Source organism: Excalfactoria chinensis, chromosome 13, assembly GCF_039878825.1.
Source record: "Excalfactoria chinensis isolate bCotChi1 chromosome 13, bCotChi1.hap2, whole genome shotgun sequence".
Lineage (NCBI taxonomy): Eukaryota > Metazoa > Chordata > Aves > Galliformes > Phasianidae > Excalfactoria > Excalfactoria chinensis.
Window position 1 is genome coordinate 15,856,939 of NC_092837.1, and position 21,006 is coordinate 15,877,944.

The window sequence follows — 21,006 nt, forward strand, 5'->3', positions numbered from 1 at the left end:
AAAGCCAAAGCAAGTGAAGGACTTAAAGGAACAAAGAGAGTTCAGAAACTTTTGATACAAGCATTAAGGCTCAAGGAAAAGGTTAAGGGGGAAAATGCTCCAACAGAATAAGAGAAAATCTTTTGCATTCAATAATCCTAGCAATCAAAATGGGCACACTTCAGAATTCGCTTGGACTACTGGAAAGGAGAAGGCTATTAAATGATATTGAAAAAAGTCAAGTGTCGTGCAATACATGACAATAAGAGAGAATAAAACAGTTGAAGAAACTTCTTCCCTAAGACCAGCCTTCTCTCTTTGCAGGGCTGGCTGTAGCAGAAGGGCAATAAAAGTACAGTGGGTCCAGACAACAGTAACCAGGAGAGGATAACAGAGGAGTCACGGTAGCCACAAGACAAGCAAAAGGATCTTGCGTAAGTTTGCCTAATGCTCTGGAGATGCTAACTTCGTCTATTATGATTTGCTAAGCACAACAGATTTGCTGGGAGAACCAAAATTGAGTTTGGAAAGATTGCAGCCTGTTCTGGAGGGACAAGTGGTGCTGTTCATGTACTTCAAGGATGCAGACACTGACTGCAAGGTCCAGGGAGAGTGGAAAAATCAGACCTTCAGAAAGTCTTAGCAGTGCAGAGCAGCAGCTTTGGGAACACAAGGGCAAAGCGAAACACACAGAGGACAATTTGCTGGGACAGGAACACTGCAGGCTTATTCTCAGGAGTGACTCAGTGTGAAGGACCAGCGAGAACACAAACGTGGGAAGTAACGGGGATGAGGGTGACTTACCCTAAAGGGAAATGCTGCTTTCTGAAAGGCAACTCACTGTCAGCTCTGAGCTTCAGTATGAAGCTTGCATGGGAGGCCGAAATACAGAACAAAAAAGAGCAATAACAGACCTGCCAGCTTGTTCAAGAAACAGGCCTTGAGCAAGCTCCCTTGCTGCAGAGGGAGAGGCAGGAGAAACAGGAAGGAACCAGTACCGCTGAATTACAAGGAATTGGTGGAGTTCAGGAATAGGAGCCAACATCAGGTTAGATTACAACAGGCTAGAGCTCTAACATCCAACTCACAAGCACAAAGGGACAAAGCTGAAAAGCCACAATGCTCAGATTTGGAGGAACAGTCAGGTCAAGAAATTGTTCTAAGCCTATCAGTTATGAAAAAGAGAGGTGCATGTCCACTGCTTGCAGCTCCAAGGCACCATTAGCTCTCTTGGCTACATCCTGAAGGTCACAAAGACCAGAGCAAGAAAAAAGCAGTAGCTGATGCAATACAGCTACTACAAGAGGGTGAGATTTAACCTTCAGCTAAGGCAAGAGCAGCATAAAGAGTTATTTTGTATGTGAAAGTTCCCCAATGAGATGTGCCTGATCAGCAAGCCAACTTCTGGGTTTTGGGTTCCAGAGGAAGCCAAACAGCCTCAGGTTCAGGATTCAAATCAATCTGGAGAACTTGGAAGATGCAGTCAGAAAATAAATAAGAAACAACTGAGCCAGTGTGAACACAACATACCAGATCACAGCAGTGCAGTCAGCATCACACGCTGGGAAGTGGCACAGAAGGACTGAGAAGGTGTGGCAGAACAGAGCCTGCTTATGAGCCCCTGCCAACTTATGAGGGAACAGGGACCTCACAATGGAACAACAGAATCACAGAATCATTGAGATTGGAAGGGACTTCTTGGCATCACCTGGTTCTAAATCCCCTGCTCAAAGCACGGCCAGCTACAACCAGTGGCCCAGGACCATGGCTGTTATCTTCTCGCCATCTCCAAGGATGGAATCTCCACAACCTGTCTGGGCGATCTCTGCCAGCGCTTGATCGCTCTCACAGTCCAGAAGTGCTTCCTGACATTCAGAGGGAACAACGTTTCAGTTTGAGCCTCTTGCCCTGTCACAGGGCATTGCTGAGAACTGCTGCTCCACTCTCCTTCATTCACCTGCCATCAGGTATTTATACATACAGATAAAATCCACCTGTGTCATATCGATTTTTAGCTCTCCAAGACGGTAGATCTTTGATCAACCAATTGTGGCATTTGCCTGTGTTCAATGTAAGCAGAGCAGATGGGAAAACCACAAAGGAAGGAGCAGTAGCTAAGTCTCCTCTCTTACCCTGTTCACCCATTTAAAGCCTTGCTGCACAACATGATATGTTTCAACACCTGCAGTGATAAATAGTAGCACAACCCAGGAACAAACACTTGGTCATGTTTATCCTCAAGTGTTCCTTGGTCGCACTGCAGCCCACAATAGCATTCGTTAACAAGTGTTAGAGCATAGTTACAAATTGCAGCAAACACAAATGCTCCGTCAGTGTTATTGCATATTTCATTAATGATGATCCTTCACATTTCAGCAACAGCCATTCAAGGATCTGAAAACATTTATATGACTCTGTGAGCCAAGTGTCATGCTCCATGTGTGAGCCAGATGTTCACAACATCATTTTACAAATGAGGGAACGAAGTTCACAGGACTGACTCCAGACCCCTTTCCTCCCACTGAGCAATCCACTGCCCACCAACTAGTCATGGGGGAATTATCCAATTCATGACAAGGCAGGATACCATTATGGTCTTTTTGTTTCCTTGCATTGTCTCTATTCCCCTGTTCCCCATCTTGTGTTTAGATTCTAGGCCTGGAGGGGTACCTCCAAATGTGCCCACTGAAGCACAGCGAGGCACAGAGATGCAACTTAGCATTACTCAGTGCGTCAGTGTAAGCAGAAGGGGCTCCAGAAGCTGGTTAACAGTTCTTCAAGATCTCCAGCACATCTCTGCATCTGTGAAGTCACACTCCTTGCAGAGCAAACGTGGATCATCTGCAGGAGCAGCAGAGCCAACCAAGTTCACCATCTTTCTCATTGCATCCTGTTTCCCCACTCGGAGCCTGCACTTGTCAGGGCCCTGGCTCCTTTCAAAACCTTGCACTTTCAAGACCCAAAAGAGGAGGCAAGAAAGCAGTCCTCACTTAGCAAGCTGACTGTAGGAACGTTCACCTCCCCCCACGAAGTCCTGGCTGAGCTGGATGAGAGGCCTCCTTTCACCCAGAGGAACACCTGTGCTTATGAAGCTGAAGAGAATGCAGCATTTCTCCCAAACCCTCCTGCCAAACCACTCTCCCAGCTGTGTCACCGCATCATGTTGCCTTTCACAAGACGAGAGCAAAACCACACGCTGCTCCCTCTAGTGACAGTCTGGGTGCAGTTAGGCAGCCTGCCCTCCCTCACAGCTCTGATGCAACACTTGGTTTCAGGCTTAACAGACAGCATTTTCACATAGGACCCAATGAAATTAACTCTCCTCCATTTGCAGGCTTTCTCTCACACCTTTGGCCAACCTGAACCTACCTGAGCTGCTCTGTGAGTCTGCTGCTCTGCAAGGACAGGTCTCATCCAGCTCAAGAGCTGCTAACAGGATTGTGGAGCTTTACCAGTCCTCAGTTCAAATCTGGTCTGAGCTGAGAGTGACCTCAGGGTAAAAGCACCCGGCAGCCTTGGTCACCTGAGCAGGGTCATCACAGGTCCACTCTGCAATTGGCACTAACTGACCAAATAAAAGCATGTACGGGAACCAAAAGCAGCTACACAACAGAACAGCTGCAGCTCAGATGGGTATTGCAGCTCCCACAGTCATTCCAAGGACAGCGGAAGGTTGTTCCTCCCAGGTCTAGCTAGAATCAAAAGTGAATATTACAGCCTTGTGGCTAAAAGCAAACTGCACTGGGCAAAGGAAACAAAAGAGGCTGAAGTTAACATAACCATTGCCTTTCTGCTTATTCTAGACCATAAACTAGCACAGATGAAGACCCAAGGCTCCAGCTCAGCAGAGCCATGTACACTGAGAACCACCTCGCTTCTGCCCAGACTGATGCAGAGGCAGGACGCAGGGGTAGGTCAAGCTGCGTGGCTGGGGGACAGGGACGGCATAGCAGAGCTCCCAGTGCCACCTAGCGGGGGACAGGGGACGCTCAGGGGTCACCCATCCCGGCACTGAGTGATGCCGGGAGCCGCAGATGCGCTCCTGCCAGGCCGATCTGCATCGCCCTGCACCTGCAGCACGCAGAACGCATTCCAGCCGCTGTAATAGGATAACGTTGCAAGAAAGACCCCAAGGTATTACAGATTTGGAGGCGCGCTGCTCGATGCTACCCGCAAACTGTCGTCTGTCTACATTAACATATACAGTCACACACATACATGAATGTAGCACAGACACGAGAGGCAAAGAAAACACTGGCACGGCAAGCAGCTTGTTTGGCAGCTTCAGTTTTATTGTATAGGAGAACAAGATCAGAGGCTCGGAGAGGTAGAAATAGCAGCTGGGGCTATAGAGGTGCAGTACAGAGCTGTGTATGGGTTTATATAGGAGAAGGCTCAAAATAAGGAACAAACACAATTTAAGCTCTGCTGGGGGAGGGTGGGATTTGCAATTCTGGTGCAAGTGAACGCAATCTCTCCTTCCATCTCTCCACTCAGCAGGCGACAGTCAATCTCTTAAGCTGCATCTCCATTCATCTACAGCTGTTTAATCACTTGGCATTTTCTTCCATTCCATCTGCACTGTCAGTCTCTTCTTCCCTCACACGTCCTGAAAACAATCCCTAGGATATTGAAGAGAAAACCATGACACCTTGTGGAACAGATGGAGGCTTCTCCAGATAAAGGCATCCTCACGAACAGCAGAGTGTCACCCAGCAGCTCTGCCCAACGTAGTACAGCCCAGGCAGTTAAAACCAACTAAATGAGGCCTAAGAAAATCATACAGATTGTCAGTAGATGCTGCAAGTTTATCTACTGATCAAATGCAGCCCCTCTTAACTCAGAGGATCAGCTACCAGATTTTTGTTGGCCTTAATCATGATTAAGCTGAGCATCTCTCCAGGGAGTTTCTCCAGAGGACTCAAATCCCTGCAAAAAATTAAATCAGCTGCAAGATGCTCTATTGTCCTCAGACCTAACCTGAGATCAAGGCAATGGGTGGGACTAGAAAACCAGGCTCATCACACTGATGAACTTGGCCAGGCTGGATCCCAAAGAGAACTGCAGTAATATATGCAATAAGTCTAGAAAGGGGAGATAGGAGATATAACCTGAAAAGACGACCACTGAGCTCAAGGCAACAGGAGGGAAAGCACAAACCAGAAGTTCTGCCTGTCACTAAAAAGGCCCTTGGTACAATGCGGGGCTTGAGCGAGCACATGCGTTGAGCATCTCTGTTCAGCCAGGAACCTAGCATTAAGCCAGGACAGGAGATGGACAGCTGAGGCGTGCCCAGAAAGGCCACACTCACCCAGCCCCTGTGTACCTACAGCAAAAAGCCTCCAGGATCCCAATGAAACACCAAAACTGGAGGCTGTCCTCTTCCCATGAACTCACCTCCTCAGCTCTCACTCATCTCTCATCATCAACTCTCAGCTCTCACAGCATCTGCCAGCTGCTAGCCTGCTGCCTATGTCAAAAGCAGAATAATTTGAGATTGGAGAAGTCAAGCAGGCTGTGGTGATCCAAGAACTGCTCTTTCTTCCTGGAGCAGCAAAGCCTGAAAGAAAGGAAAAAGATGGGGCCAAACATCAGTCTCAAGGCTGAACTTCCCCCGTCACTTAGAATCAGATCATTGTTTTAGGAACACTTACATGAGAGGAAGGAATGGCTTGGGAACTGCTCAGGAGAGCCTTGGCTAGGTCGCCTTCAGGTCACCAAGCACACACAGGGCAGCAGAAGCAGCTTCATATTCTTGGCTGTCAGATTTTGGTGGCAAAACTGAAAAATGTTGCAGAAGACATTTTCATTTTGCAAATGTTGCCAGCCTGTTGGGACACACCAGTGACGATGAGCTGCAGAGAGGGAAGGCAGCAAGGAAAGCTGGGCTCAGGGCACGGGGAGATGGCCAGGACATGATCAGAAAGAAAAGAGGAGGTTAAGAGAGACATGAACAGAGCAGGGTGACACCAATAGTAGGAAAGGGGAGAAGAGGACTAGAGAAAGGTGTTTTGGGAGGAGAGGATTATCAGTTCCTAGAAGAGGCCGCAGAGAGAAAGACCCATCAGATTCTGAACAGTTCAAATAGGATCACAGCAATCCAGTCCTTGGTGGTGCATGGCCTTTCCCCAAGGCAGAAAGAATAATAGGAAATACATGAGGCCATTTGGTCACTGGTGTTGCATACTCAGGCCAGCCCTGCTTGCCTCAGTGAAAAGCCCCAAGGTCTGTCCTAACCTTGCTTCAGTGTGACAGCTGATAGCTGCAAAGGAAAGGCTTCCTCAGAAGGACAGTCATCACCAGATGATGGTGGGTGTAGATGCGGTACTTAAGGACACAGTTTAAGTGGGCAATATTGGTGGTAGGTGGACAGTTGGACTAGATATCTTAGAGACTTTTACATGGAATGAAACAGGTTACCCAAACACGACCCAGGAGGAGAGGGAGCTTCCTTCCCAGCAGACGGTAGCTTTTCTTCCTCTTGGGTAACTAGGTTGGTCTAAATCCCAAGCCCTACATCGAAACAAGTTTCAGGTCTCAAACCGAACCTCTCCATGGAAACTGAGCCCTACTTGCCCAAGCGGTCCAGGGCAATGCTCATCAGGGAGGCAAGAGCCATAACTGGGATGTCCAGGAAGGAGGGCTTGAACACGTATCTCTGGAGGGTACCAGGGCACTGCTGAGCTCCCTGTGAGCTCCCTCTGTGTGTCTACACCACCCACAGCTCTGTTTTGCTTTCAGGTCCTCACTGTCTTTCCATACCACAGGTACAGCTTTTTCACACACAAGCTCTTGTATGAAGGAAATCAGTTCAGCCTCTAATGGTTGACAGAGCACTGAACAATGGTTAGATCACGCTTGGCCTCCACACCTCTTCAGGATCATAGGAATCTGACAGCGCTGAAAGCCCAACATCTGCCAATGGTGTCTCAGAGCACTGCATGAGGCTCAGAGGAGACCTGGGCCAAAGATGACGGTGCAGAAGTACTCATCCCCAAGCACTGGGACTTTGTTATGTAGCATGGAAGTCAGAGACAGCACACAGGAGAGAAAAAAAATGCCCTTGGTAGCAGATGCTTCAGATCTGATCCCTGTGCTGGAAGATCAAAACTGCCCTGTGAGGCATAACTGTGCTGATCGAGAGGGTCCAATTCATTGAGACTCCCATCTTCCAACAGGGAGCAAGAAACCCCTACAATAACGTGCCCGCGAAGGATGGCAGGGTCTCTCAGAAAGCTTTTCAGGTAGAAGATGCACATGAATATCTCCAAGTTCAATGCTCCTTCTAACCAGCATGCTGGAATTAAGGAGTGCGCAAGGCAGTGCCATCCCACATTTCACCCTGCAGCACTGGGGACCTGCAGACAAAGCAGCAGCACCTGAGACTGACATCCTCCAAATCACATCTCCAAAAGACTCCAGCAGACAGCTCTCAATTTATGCCTTCTACATAGTGATCACCAGGCAAAATGGACTGATGCTGTCATTTACATTACCTCCGTACCTCTCTGCTCTGCAAACTGGAGAAGCACTAATGTTTGTGCTGGGACACAGTCAAACATAGCTGACCATATTTTATTCCTATATGTCGAATGCTGAGGATCCACTACCAAGGCAGGCCCCAGCCCACTGCTTTCCGAGAACGAAGGGGAAAAATAAACAGTTCAGCTTGATCTGTATTCTTCTGAGCATCAGTCATTGCCTATAATTAACTGGATCTCTAAAATACACAAGAAACTAAGAAAAACAACAGCCACAAGCTAAGATGACTGCACTGATTCCAGAAAGCTTTCATCTCTTTGAAATAAATAAATAACTCTAATATAACCACTTACAGCACTTCTTTATCAGCTGTCTGTGCATTAAACTCCCTTTCCAGACTGTGATACAGCTCTCAGTAAACATGCTGATGGAAAACCACTGCCACAAAAACCCCTTTCAAGGGCCTTCCACAGCATCTCATCTTCTACAGCAAAGCTTTCCTGCAAGCCTCACCATCCCCACGTGCAGTCCATGGGTATTCTGGCCCATCTCTCACCACAGAAAGCACAAGAACCTCATTTTTAAGGTCAGACAAGATGTCAAAAGCTGATATTCCCCAAATCCCTCACACACCTTGGTGCCAAAAAGAAACCCAGAGTCTTCAAATTCACCTTTCTCAGATTCACTGCAGACTCACTTTTTAACCCGTGTGATGCTGGTCATCTCCAGATATCTACCCACGCGGAGTCAGAATCTGGTGATTTCATGTGCTACCGGCCTCTGACTGCAGGAAAACGCACACAATTAACAGGCTATTTCTGCACTAACGATCAGCCCTTTTCAGAGAAGGAAGCTGGCTGTTTCATATTGGGCAGCCCATATTGCCACCACTTAATCAGGCTGAGATTTAAGGAAGCCTGCTGTGAGATGACACAGATTGCTTCCTCCCTCGGGAGCCGGCAAGCAGCACGGTCAGTGTGCGACTGGCTACCTCCACAAAATGAGCCCTGCTATGCCCAGCAGCTGGGTCTGGCTTCCTCCTCTGCTGGCACTCGGTCCCTGCAGACCCAGGCTGGCATCAAGGTGTTCCATGTGCTCAGACATCCCACATGCTGACCCCTCTCTCTGTCCCTCAGGACAACGGCAGAGGAAAAGCCAGCTAGGACAGAGGGAATGTGTTCATGCAACTGTATCGCCTCCCATGTCAGCCCAGCAGACAGAGCCTCGTCTAGGTGTGGATGAAACCATCTGCTCAGTGTCTGTCAGCAGGAAGGCTGCTGCTCCCCGCATCCAGATGGGCTGTGGCAGAGCTGGAGCAGGGCAGCTCAGTCAGAGGACTGCCAGCAGGGAGGGGAAAGGAGGATGGAGCCCATTCCCCAGGACAGCACTGCAACTGGGCACCAGGATCAGACCAAGCAGCTTCAGACAGCTGGGACCTTCTGACCCCACTCCTCCCAGAGCTCTGTTAAAGAACAAGCTGGTGTTGAGATGTGGAAATGAGGCATGCAGAGCCCCCAGTCACACCTATCTCCAGACCACATCCCATGCTACAGGGAGAGAGAGGGCACTCCAGGCTTCAGCCTTATTAACCCTATCACCCCACAGCTCAGGGCACTGCCAGACTGCCTGGTAGCTTGTGCCCTTGGGCCCCAATCCCAAAGCTCAACTCACACCTGGGAAACACTTCGTCCAGGTCAGAACTGCTGTTAGTTCATGCCCAGTCTCTGCCAGCAGGCCAGATCCTCAGGTTACACAAATGGCTTTGCACAAACACTATGACAATCAATGAGAATGTTTTCACCAGCCTCCCCTGCCCTGTGTCTACCCCAGCATATACCACTGCACTGCATGCCAAAATGCTGCAGCTTGTTCCAGGCAAATGAATAGAAACTTTAGCTACAGCTATCCAGACACCCTTCCACATCTGGTTCACAGATTAATTGTCCCCTCGCATGAGAGTTTACAGAGGAATATTTCGTCTGCATGGAGATGTTGAATGGCACACAGAACCTCCTAGCAGCTCTCACACAATTGATTCCAGAGAAGTGTAGCACATCTGCTAAGATGTGCTGACTTTCCTGGCCCCTCCAGACATGTCCTCATCCCAGGGCACAGCTCATCACTTCTCCCACTCAGTCTGAATCCTCCAAGATCTCTTGCAATTCCCAGCACTTTTGTTCATGTAAGAAGATACAGCCAGCTTTAAACAGGGTTCCTCATCTCCTTGCAGCTTAAAGCATACAGGTGAAAGTGGGGATCAGGAGGGCTTCAGTATTGGTCTGCAAATGGTTAAATGGAAGCAGTGGCACTGTGGCAGAGCCTTCACAAGCCTCCAGGCCTGCATGCAGACCCACTGCTGTTAGAACGTATTTGAGCACTGGCTAGACACTCATCAGCATCCCTGCATGACCTGTCTCCTCAGCCTGGCAATCAAGACACGTAAAATCACTTTGTACTGCAGGTGCACAAGGAACCAAACAGAAGTTACACCAAGCCTTTGACAGTGCTGCACTGCAAGACATGCCTCCCACTGACTCCCCTACTCCCAGAAAACAAGCCCATGGGATACCCTTGAGAGCCACACATGGAGCAGAAAACAACTGTAGAGTGAAAGTTTCAGCTTTCCCTAAAACCATTGCTCATGATCATTGAAAATATGTTTGTGGTGTTCACGTGGGTGGCTACAGGCAGAACCACAGAGAGCTCCTTTCCCCATTTCTGAATATCCTGATTTCCCCATATCAACTGTGCTACTAGAAACAGCTGTAAGGGAATGCATTATTATTTCTAGACATGATTTTAACCTGAGAACTCCTGTCAACACAAAGTGGAACTGTTACAGCTAAGCACCTCCCCACACGTAGATTACTCCACACTTCGGAAAAGTGAGCTGCAGCTGAGGTGGACCGTGTCAGAAGAGCATCACAGGTGCTGCCTATTAAATCACAGGTGACACTAATCACTTAATGTGTCCTTAATTAGGACCTGAGAAAGTTTCAGCCATAGGAAAAAAAACCCATGTGGCTGAACTGGAGTCACTAGCCTTCATCCTCTTTACCTTGATTTCCCCTTCACACTTATCCAAGCATCTGGGGAGAAGCCATGCCAGGCTCACACCAACAGCAGCACAGAGCCTCGTGGTTTCCTCCCCACGCCTGAGCTGCTGCCAGGTCTCTCCTGTCCCACTTTACTGGGACTGAATATGGCTACGCAGGAGCAAGAGCCTCAGAGACTCTGGGACTAACGCAGTTTTCTAGGACAGCATGTTCCAGTTGTGAGCTCCAACAAGCATGCTGAATGCAATGGAGAGCCAGCTCCTGCCCAGGGGCAGCCTGTAGCACCAAAGTCAGCAATAGCCCAGGCTCTGTCCTGGCCACAGCAAAGCACTCCCTCTGCACAGCCTGCTGGCAGGTCACAGGCTCCCAGGGACACCCTCCTTCCTCCAGACCCCAAGGAATGGAAAATCTCTGCAGGCATCACCATGAAAACCTTCCCATTTGCCTGGAGTTATCATGGCTGCAGGCTCCTGCAGGCCACAGAGGGTGGAATGGATCTGCAGTGGCCTCAGCTTTCACGAACCACACCTCACACAGCCTCGTGCTGGGACACAGAGCTCTCCCATGGATGGACCTTGCCCATCACCCAGCATCTGCTGTGAAGGGATGAGAAGATGGGCATGGCTGGAGAAGAGCTCCTTCTGAGACACCATCCACCACTCCTGCTGTCCTGAAAAACAGACCTGCATTTGGGATTCCTTTTTTGCTGGGTTATGAGAACCACCAGACAGTGGTCGCTACAGAAACATTCCCCTAAGGCTTAACCTGTACATCACCAAGCACCGCAGGAGCCTTGCTGCTGCTATTAGCTGGGCTATCCCGAAAGACAGACACAAAGATGCAGCAATAACAGTAAATTGAACTGCAGGAGGGCAACACGTGGTTGCATTCCGATGCTGCTGCAGACTCCCTGACACCATTTTACCCAGGGGAAAAGACAAAACAAAACACGACTTACAGTTCAAGAGCTCCCTCTCTGTACATAACCACCCTGCGTCAGCAGCACAGGTGGAGGCTGCATATGGGCATCCGTGCCAGAGAACAGCCCTGTAGAAACTCAGCCAAGGAGCCAGAACAGGAAATATCCCACACCCAGTGGGACAGGAGAGCCAGGTCTTCTCCACGTCCCACAGCACTGCACGCCATGTGCTGCAGACACTAAACAGCACTCTCTGTGAGAGAGGAACAAGAACTGCCTATCTGAGCAGCACAATTCCTGCTTCAGTTTGTTTTATCTCCATCAAATAAAGCATTAAACAATGAAGCAGTTCGACAAAATGCAGGTCAGCCCAACCCTCACCTCTCCTCTGACAGCAAGAAAACAACATCCAGCCAAAGCTAGCAGTTCCATGGGCATCTGAATCCATACCCAGTAGAATGAGGCCTCAGGATCTGACAAGACCAGCTTGCTGTGTCACCCTGGAACTTTGTTAGAGGCTGTGCCAGACATAAGTCTTCAGAGAAGCCAACATGGAGAATCAGAAGCACTTTTGCCCTGGTTTTAGGTAAAAGATGCCCAGAAGTACATTAGAGCAGAACTGCCTTCATCCCTTCCAGCAGACACCCAGCCTGTCCTCCCACCAGCTCACTCCAAGACCTGATCTAGTAAATGTGGAAGTTTGGTGGCCCTGCCAGGCAGGGGGGCTGGAGCTTCATCATCCTTGAGGTCCCTTCCAACCCAGGTCATTCTGTGATTCTGCCCAACTAACTCATTGGCTGGCCATCCACTACCATCATTTGGGGACTCGTGTTGTTTCCCCACCACTCCTCCATCTTCTCCCCTGCAGTCCTCTGGCTACTACAGCTTCACATGTGCTGTGACTGTGTTGTTCCTCCTGTCTTGTGACCTCCTCCCAAGGATGCTATCTGAAAAGCTGCAGGATGCAGAGCAGAAACCCTCCCAGCATTAAGTGCACAGCACAGGACCAGCTCTAGGCAAAACTCCAGCAAGAACCTTACTGAGTTTTCTCTGCCGCTGCCTCTGGGGATAGAAGCAATTGGATGGTTTCCACCCGACAGTAGATTCCTAGCCCTTCCAATTCTTATCTCCTATTGTACACAAGGAAAACTATGCTAATGCTAGAGCTCAGCAGCTGGGACAAGAGACATGCACTCCACTGCTTCTGACAGCTAGAAGCCTGTCTATGCATTACACAGCTTGGGTAAGACCCTCTTGTACAGCCCAGCTGCATCTCAAATCCCCACCTGCCAGCACCACCAGGCCCTATGATTTCTGAGTGGGCAAGTCCTGCCAGACACCATGGGTAGTTCACAAACAGCTCACTGACAGCCTGGGTGCTGAGTGGAAGGTGAAGGCAGACTCTTTGCAGCAGTCTGAGGGCAGCTGGAGGAGCTGTCAGCACCCACCCACCTGCCAGATCCCAGGCTCCTTTGGAGAAGCCTGCCTGTGTTCTGCCAGGCACTGCTGCATCCTGGCATCCTTGAGGCTGTGAGATGAAACTGCTCCAGCAGCCTACCCCAGGTCCAGCAGGATGTCCCCCATCACAGCCATTAGCAACTAGAGCCAACACCAGTGTCATTCATCAGCCTGCACCTCTCATCCCAGTAAGCCAAGAGGAAAAGACAATGTGTTTTCCACGCAAAGTTCACAGCGTGGTGGATCAGAGCCTGGTTGTTGTACACGTGGCTTCAGCATGCTTGGCTAACACTGAGGAGCCAAATGACCAGCCAGGAAAGATGATGCTGCACAACAAAGTCTTGTGACAACAGACTGGACATCTGAGTCTAGATATCCCCAGGTTGGAGGGCAGGATAAGCCCAAACTATGCAGAAAGCTTCAGACTTGGTGATGGGCACACAAAGCTCAAATCCTTGGTTGGAGCCAGTAGAACTCATCTACACCTCCTGCCTGGAGGTGGGGAGCAGGGCCTGAGCCTTCCCTTGTCCATCGGGTTTTGCAGCCCTGCCACCAGAATGCCTCCCATCTGGAGTGGCAGCCCCAGGCCCCCAAACTGTCTTCATTCCTACTGCAGCACCTCGCAGAAAAGTCCCTTTCTTGGTGCTTCTCCCGAAGCAACAGAGCAAAGCTAAGCTCAGTGCTCCAAGATACGGTGCTTTCCATGGCTTGGCCTTTACAGCTGAGTCTCCCCAGCTCTCTTGTTGCTGGAAGGAAGCAGACACGCTAGTGAAGCTCGCAGACACCCTCAGATAGGGGGTGAATGTTCCCCAGGATGGCCCAGGAAACATGCTGGGATGACCTGCAGTGGGTCACTGAGAAAGAAGAGGTACTACAGAGAACCTCAGACCAGCACACTGCCAGAGAGAAGGGTGCACTGCTGGCCTAAAACCATGTTCCAGCTCCTTCCTTTTCTCACCATGACAGCACGGACACAGGAGCATTTGCTGTAACAAGTTCAGCTCCAGCAGTTCAAGTCAGAGCTCACCTAAGCTATCTGCCTAATTCTTCTGTCATGTAGCCCGACAACTTGTGGTAACTTTTAAGGACCTTGTGCCTGAGCATGTTGCTGCTCTCAGATCTCAGCAGTCACAACCGCTCTGCTGACAATCAGCCCCGGCTCCCCGAAGCGTCTGTCATCTTATTAGCAGAGCCTCCACTTGGGATTTATTTTCCATCCGGAATTTAAGCTGAATTTATGTATTAACTAAAGACTATTAGTGCCAAAAATAAGTGGAATGCCACTTGCTCAGCAACACAGGCCTTACAAGAGACCACGTGGCACCACCAGCACACCCAATTGCAACCCCAGAGATGCTTTTTATAGACACCCATGTCTGATGGAGTGCAGGCAATGCTTGGCTTGCTGCAGGCTTTGCAAGCATCCAGTCCACCAATGGGGTGGGAGACTATCTCCCCTGCCCATGTGCAGGGGACACAGATCTCTCCTGTTCCTTGCTAGATGGATAAGGAGCCAGGTGGGACCTGTCTTAGGGAAAAGTAGCAGTAGAGCTTCCCCACAATCCAGTTTGAAAACAGCAAAGAGCTGCTCCTCACACCATCCCAGCCCCCTTTTCTATGGGGAGAAATCAGCCAGTTTCAAAGCTCACCATGGAAAGGTATTTTCTCTCCTCCTTGCTCAAAGAACCATCTGGAGCCTCACTCCTGCAGTGGCCATACTTCCATTCACAGCTACCAGTCTGATTACAAGAGCAGCATGTGCTTTCTTGGCAAATTCAGCTGTTTTCTCTACAGGTGTGTCAACACCACAGGCCAGATTTTCTCCGCATCCCTGCACCTGTGCTGTCCTGATGTGATGCTCTGAGCTCTGTGCTTTGCTCTGATGACACGGAGCAGAAGGCACTGCGGCCTACAGTGCTGGGAAGGAAGGAAGGAGAGGCCGAGGACTGCCTGTGACCCAAGACAGGACGGCCCTGGATAAGCTGTCTCAGAACAGCCAGCAAGAGCCTCTTCTCTCACCAGGAAGGCTGCAGAAGTCAACTAGCACACAAAACCATGCCTGCCTGCGTGTGTTTGGGCCTCCAGGAACATCTATTGACATGCAGCACCCCAGAGGGCTGGGAAATAGGCCTAGATGTCCACACACAGGGTCAGCTCAAGACACACACACACACATGCAATGACACAAGGCATTCTGAATAATTTAGACTGCACAGCAGCTACAGATGTGCAGAGGTTTGCAGGCATTAGGCAGGTCAGCCTCGCCCAGGTGTCCTCCATCACAATGCACACCATGAGGCTTCTCAACTCTGCAGCACAGGACTGACAGTAACTGTCTCCTCACACGTTGCAGCTCTCCTGCACAGACAGCTTTAGGAACTGCTGCTTCCTGTCTGAGATGCTCAGAGTTCCGTGGCCACCCAAGGCCCCCAGCACAGGCAGATGAAAAGACTGCCCCAACAGCCACCAGTGCCAGGTGCTGGGGTGAGGGCTCCTTCTGCTGATGACCAGCACTAGTACATAAATCATCCAATATATGGCCAGGTTCTGTCCACTCACCTGTTCAGTTGAACATCAGTGCCTTGGGTCCCCAAGGCAGCATCTCCCACCTCCCACCAGCCCCCTGAGTCTCGTTCTCTTTTCCTTTCCCTAACACAAACTCTCTCCCTTCCCTAAATAGCTTCAGCACTATCTGCTGCAATGTTCATACAAAACCTTTCAAGTCCTCCGAGAACAGACACGATCTCACCCCACCCAGCTACATTCTGGGTTTCCCTGTCTGGAGATTCGCACACTTTCATTCAGCCTGTACCTCAGGTTCAGGTGAATCTCAACTTTTTCCCCTTCAGACTGTCACCCCCTTCCCCAGAACAGAGCTGGACAAGGATGAGGTGACAGAAGTTTCCCCACCCCTTCTGGCTGAGCTCTACAGCACTCAGCCCAGCACTGGAGGCCACAGCAGCCTGGTAGAGGAAGCACAGTCACTTGGCAGAAGAAAAGCAGCACAGCAATTCCTCTCCTCTTTGATCTTTAACCCACCCTTGCCAGCTCAATACACCGTCCCCCAAGTTCCTAGCAATGGGCAGACCCCCCACATCCTCCCAGACCTGAGAAGAAAGCACTGAGAGGCGCTGGCACCTGCTGAGTGCTGCACACACAGTCAGTAGGCGAGCAGATGCCTGGCTGCCAAAGTTGCCAGGGAGATGCGCTTCCTCCAGAGCTACACATGATCCCCGAGCTGCTGCTGAGGGCCGGGGTCCTCTGGGTCAGAGCAGGGCACAGCACACAGATCACCTCCCAGGGGAGCTGCCTTTTATGAGCAGAGCATTTGGGTATGAAAGAGAGGTCCAACGGCTTTGGAAAGAGTGAGCTTCCATGCCAGCACCCAGGCCCTGCTGGGCACAGTGCATTTTGATTTACCCAGCCCAGACCCAGCGAGGAGCTCAGAACATGGCTCCCTCTGCCCAGCAATGGAGTTTATTGCCTCTGTGCTCCCAGGCGTGCACCAGTTTCTGAACCAGATCCGAACCCAAGACAAGGTGTTGCCTGTGATTTAGGGAGGCCGTCATGCTTCAAGGCCCATATCTAAGGGCTATCTGCCGGGAGAGCTCAAAGGCACTGAGCAGCAGCAGCTGCCCAGGGCTGTGCATGGAGAAGCCTTCAATGCAGAAACCAGCACGACTGAGACCATGCAGGAGCCCTATTAGTCTCCTGTTACACACAGAGATCCTTGGGGAAATGCTTTATTTAGTCAAGTGGTTCTGAAAGGCACTGAGACATCCAGCCAGGCTTTGCTGCATGTGTAGCACGTGCCTGGGAGGTGCACGCTCGGTTCTTTCGGGCATGGCTGAGCCTGTAGCAATGCTTGAGCCTCAGACCGGACATGAGGAGCTGCACTGCCCTGAAGACCTGCCATCCCAGCTCCATGCACATACAAAATCCCTTGAGCCAGTGAACCAGGAGCAGAGAGTGAGCAGAAGAGTGCAAGGGGGGAAAGCCTTCTGCAGCTCAGTGAGTGCTCCCCATCTGCAGGAGCTCAAGGCAAGGAGGAAACAAGTTTTTGCTCCTCTGTGAACGTAAGGAAGTGTGATTTTCTGGAGGTGGTGAGAAGCAGTTTCAGACAGTTCTAATTAGCAGGGCAGCATGTGAGAAAATTCAACTTTCTTGCTCCCTGCTCCACAGCTGTCCTGGGATAAAGGCAGAGCCCCACTGCAGCCCGTGTCCCTCCCATGCACCTGCCTGTCTGCAACACGTGGGATGAATTGCAGGAGAGCAGAGAGGGGTGTTTTTGCACGAGCTGCTTGCCAAAAATTTGCCAGTGCTATTTCAGGCAGCAACACCTACACTACAATCCAGAGGGCTGTATTTTCCTGTGGGCACTTAAAATCAGTCCTCCCTCCTCTCCTCACAGCCCAGCTCCAAGAGTCAGCATATTCCCTGCCAGCAGCACGAGGTCCCCAAGTGCAGTGCTGCAACCCCAGCACTGTCCTGCCTCAGAAGCCAGCGCTCAGGGCCTCACCTCACACACAGCACCTGCTGCTGCAACAACAGGTCCTGTGCCTGCAAATCCTCGCGGGGATCTGCCCCCACCAGATTACTCTCTCAGCCTAAGCCACCTAATCCTACAGCGCGTTGTGCACTCCTCCTGGAACTCTGCAGTGTTTCAGTGAGGTGCTTCAGAAGAGGTACAAGTACTAAATCTACTTTGCAGCTTGCTGCAAATGGAGTCAGGGAGACATCTGTTCCCCTGTGAAACCAGAAATCATGGGCCAAAGATATTACATCCCCACTAGTATGGGCCTCTCCTGTGTGCAGGATGTTTCCTTTGCACAGGAAGCAGAAGTTCATGTCCAGGGAAAGGCAAATGGTGACACAAGAGACCCTTGAGGACCAGGAGGGTGAGGGCCATAACCCCCCTTGCAGTGTGGTCCCAGCAGGGATGTTGTGCTGCATGGCCATGCACTGGGAGGAAGCGCTGCACCTTGCACCTACATCTTCCTCCTCGATCTGTGCATGTAGGCGCAGAGGAAATAAGAGACCATCCAAAATTAAGGAGCTAAAAGACGTGAAGAAAAGAGACAGGAGGAGAAGCAATAACAGGAGTCATTATATAACAGCATGAAAAACACAATAACACTGCCAGTGCAGGAGAGGTTTTAAGATGCCCATGTGGGTGGTGAGACCCAAGCTGTTCCCCATGTGCCAGGGAGCACAAACATTCCTTCATCCATGGCTCTGCAGAGGGGCAGAGGCTGCAGACCTCCGGATTTTGCCAGCAGGGAAGCTTCACCCTCCAGAGTGCCCAGCACTGGGCCCAGGAGGGAGAGTTCCCCTTCCCAGATCTCAGCACAGTGAGGGCAGTATGACACCATCCAGCTGAGACCCCCCCAGGTGCCTCCCGAAGCTTGGCACAGATGTTCCCTCTCCACCTCCTGCACCCCATGCAGTGCTCCCCTCTCCTTCAGACTCCCTTATTGTCCTGCAGGGCTTCACCTGTCCCCGCAGTGTGCTGTGCAGGCAAGAGCCTGGCCCTGGGAGAGAGCCACGGATGCTCTGACTGCAGGCCTGACCCTGCGGCACACGCGGAGCCTCAGCAGGCAGGAAAGCAGAGGACACACAGCATCCCAGTCCATGAGAAGGGAATGAATCACTGAAAACAGAGCCAGGCACAGAGCCAGGGAGGGGAGATGACAGCCCTGCAAGGCCTCCGTCTTTCAGAGTGGGGATTCGTGGTCAGAGCCACATGGCCCAGCACGCCCTCTGCTCCATGGTGCTCCCGAAGCCCAGAGTCCCTCATGCTGGGGCGGTGCTCCTTCTGCCAGCCCTAGAGCTGTCTGCCATCCCCACCTGCAGAGAGGATGGGAAACAGCCCCGTGCCATTTTGGATCCCTGCCCCACTGGAACCCAAGGAGCAAGAAAGCAGACCGTGGCCTGGTTTCCCAGTCCATGCACCTTCCTGCAACTCAGATGCCACAAATCAGAAGATCCTGCCAGGAATGTCACCTTCAGAACCTGCCTCCCGGTGCCCCGGCTGAACCTTCGTGCTGCAGGAACCACAAGTTCAGTGCGCTGAGGCTTCCATCTCATCCTCATCCCTTAACAAACCACAGCTCTGACAGCTCCCAACCACCAGCTCTTTTTATTTTTGTTCCTTTTGCATCTGCCATACAGCTCCGCTGAGGCAGCGCTGCTGACAACCCGCAGCATCCCTCAGCCCGTCGGAAACACAAAAACAAAGCATCAGCTCCGGGAGGGTGTCACGGGCAGAACGACATCCCCTCACTTGTTGTTACATCAGCCCACACGTTAGCGCTTTGGGCCTGATCCAGAAAGCAACGGAGCAGCCTCCATTCCTCTTAAAGTCATATCCCACTGCTCAGAGACACACAAGTTTGCAATCCTTCCTCCTTAAAAAAGGGAAATGAAAAATAAAAATAAAAAGCCACAGCCCTCCTGCTGTGATTTCACCTCGTGAAGAAATCAAAATCTCGGTACATTTCTCTCCTCTCGCATTTAACTCCGTATTTCCCCAAATCCTCGATATCCACGATGGCCCACAGATGTACATGAGGTCAGTGCCTCGTGAATTAGCTTTCTGACATGCAGTGCTGGCCCATTTTTCTCAGCAACATCTTATGGTAGGCCAGGGTGCACCTTCTTTGTGCTAACTAAAAAAGAGCCAGGTCCAGCCTTCAAAACACGGGGTCTGCAGTCAGCAATAGCCAAGTACTGCCCCAGGAACACCGATGTGAGAACACAACAACAACACCACCATGCGCATATGTTCATTACGGAGCTAAGCATAACTGGTGTGGCACGTTGCCTCTAAGGAGGCAAAGGGCCAATTAACCTGATGAGCAAGCACAGCGTTCTGTCATTGAGCACAGAACCCGGGGACGGGCCCTCACAGCCCTGCAAGCCACCAAACGCGAGAGACCGGGGCTTGCTGCAGGCGGCACGGCGTGCCTCTGGAGCTGCAGGTAACCCAGCCCTGCCCGGGTTTGTGACAAAGGATCTGAGCGCCGGAGCTGAACGAAGGGCCAGCCTCGCATTTTTGTAAGCTCAGCTCCCAACCCTGGCAAAATGCAGTCATTGTCTGCGGCCGGTACCCCCCCAACCCACCGCACCGCCGGAGGACAGCAGGGAAAGCCAGGCACAAAAGGAGGAACGCTCGCAGGCGCTCCTCTGCCGAAATCATTTCATAACGGCACTCAGGAAGGTGATGAAGGAGCGCTGCACGGCACACACAAAGCACGGAGCAGGTGCGTTAAAGACGCAAATCGAAACGCGCTGAACGAACAAAAGAAAACCGACTTCGGAAAACGAGACTCCTTTTGAAGGAGGCCAAACTTCCCGGCGCACCTGCGAAGGCAGCACCGCCGCAGGCCCGGCTCGGGGCCCGGCCCGGCTCCGCACGGGTCAACGCGGAGCGAACCGCACCGAGCGGAGCGAAGCGCCTCCGCATCCCGCACAGCGCCCGGGGCCGGGCCCGGCGACGGCAGCGCAGCTCCCTGCCCGGGCGGGGCCCGTCCCACCTCCCGGCCCCGGCCGCCCCCGTACCGCAGTCCGCGCAGAGGATCCGCGCCACGTCCCGCTTGAGGTTCTTGCCGCTGGTGTCGAGCGGGGCGAAGGCGGTGCGGAAGACGAGCGGCTCCTCGGTGGGCTCCAGGAAGAAGATGTAGCGGTGGTTGCGCTTCACTTTGAAGCAGGGCGCCTTGGAGCCCACGCTGATGAGCTGCTCCCGCTGCAGCCCGCCGCTGTTGAGGGGCCACAGGTCGAGCACCTTCACCAGGACCCCCCCGGCGGGGCCGGAGGCGCCGCGGCTGTCATTGCCGCCGCCTGCGGGGGGGGCCACGGACTGCACCTTGCCCTCCAGCACCACGGCCGCCGTGTACGCCTGATCCTGCACCGACTTGAGGCTGGGCGAGTAGCAGGCGAGCGAGACGCCGAAGAGCAGCATGGAGAAGCCGGGCGCCGGGTCGCGCCTCATGCCGCCGGCTGCCGCTCGCTCCCGCCGGCCCTGCGGCGGCGGCGGCCGGGCTGCGGGGCTGCGGCGCGGCGGGCGGGCGGGCGGGCGCGGCGGGGCGGAGCGGCGCGGCGCGGCGCGGACCC

The 21,006-nt window shown here is 51.9% G+C and overlaps 1 protein-coding gene across 2 annotated transcripts in view; it reads right to left on the minus strand.

Moving 5' to 3' along the window:
* NRG2 (neuregulin 2) overlaps positions 1-20,934 on the minus strand; it is a 116,953-nt gene extending 96,019 nt beyond the window's left edge. For both annotated transcript variants that reach the window (XM_072348301.1, XM_072348300.1), the window contains exon 1: positions 20,455-20,934. In XM_072348301.1, coding sequence (XP_072204402.1) covers positions 20,455-20,884 — 430 coding nt within the window. In that variant the 5' untranslated portion in view covers positions 20,885-20,934. The remainder of the gene's footprint in view (positions 1-20,454) is intronic.
* Positions 20,935-21,006: the final 72 nt, after the last annotated feature.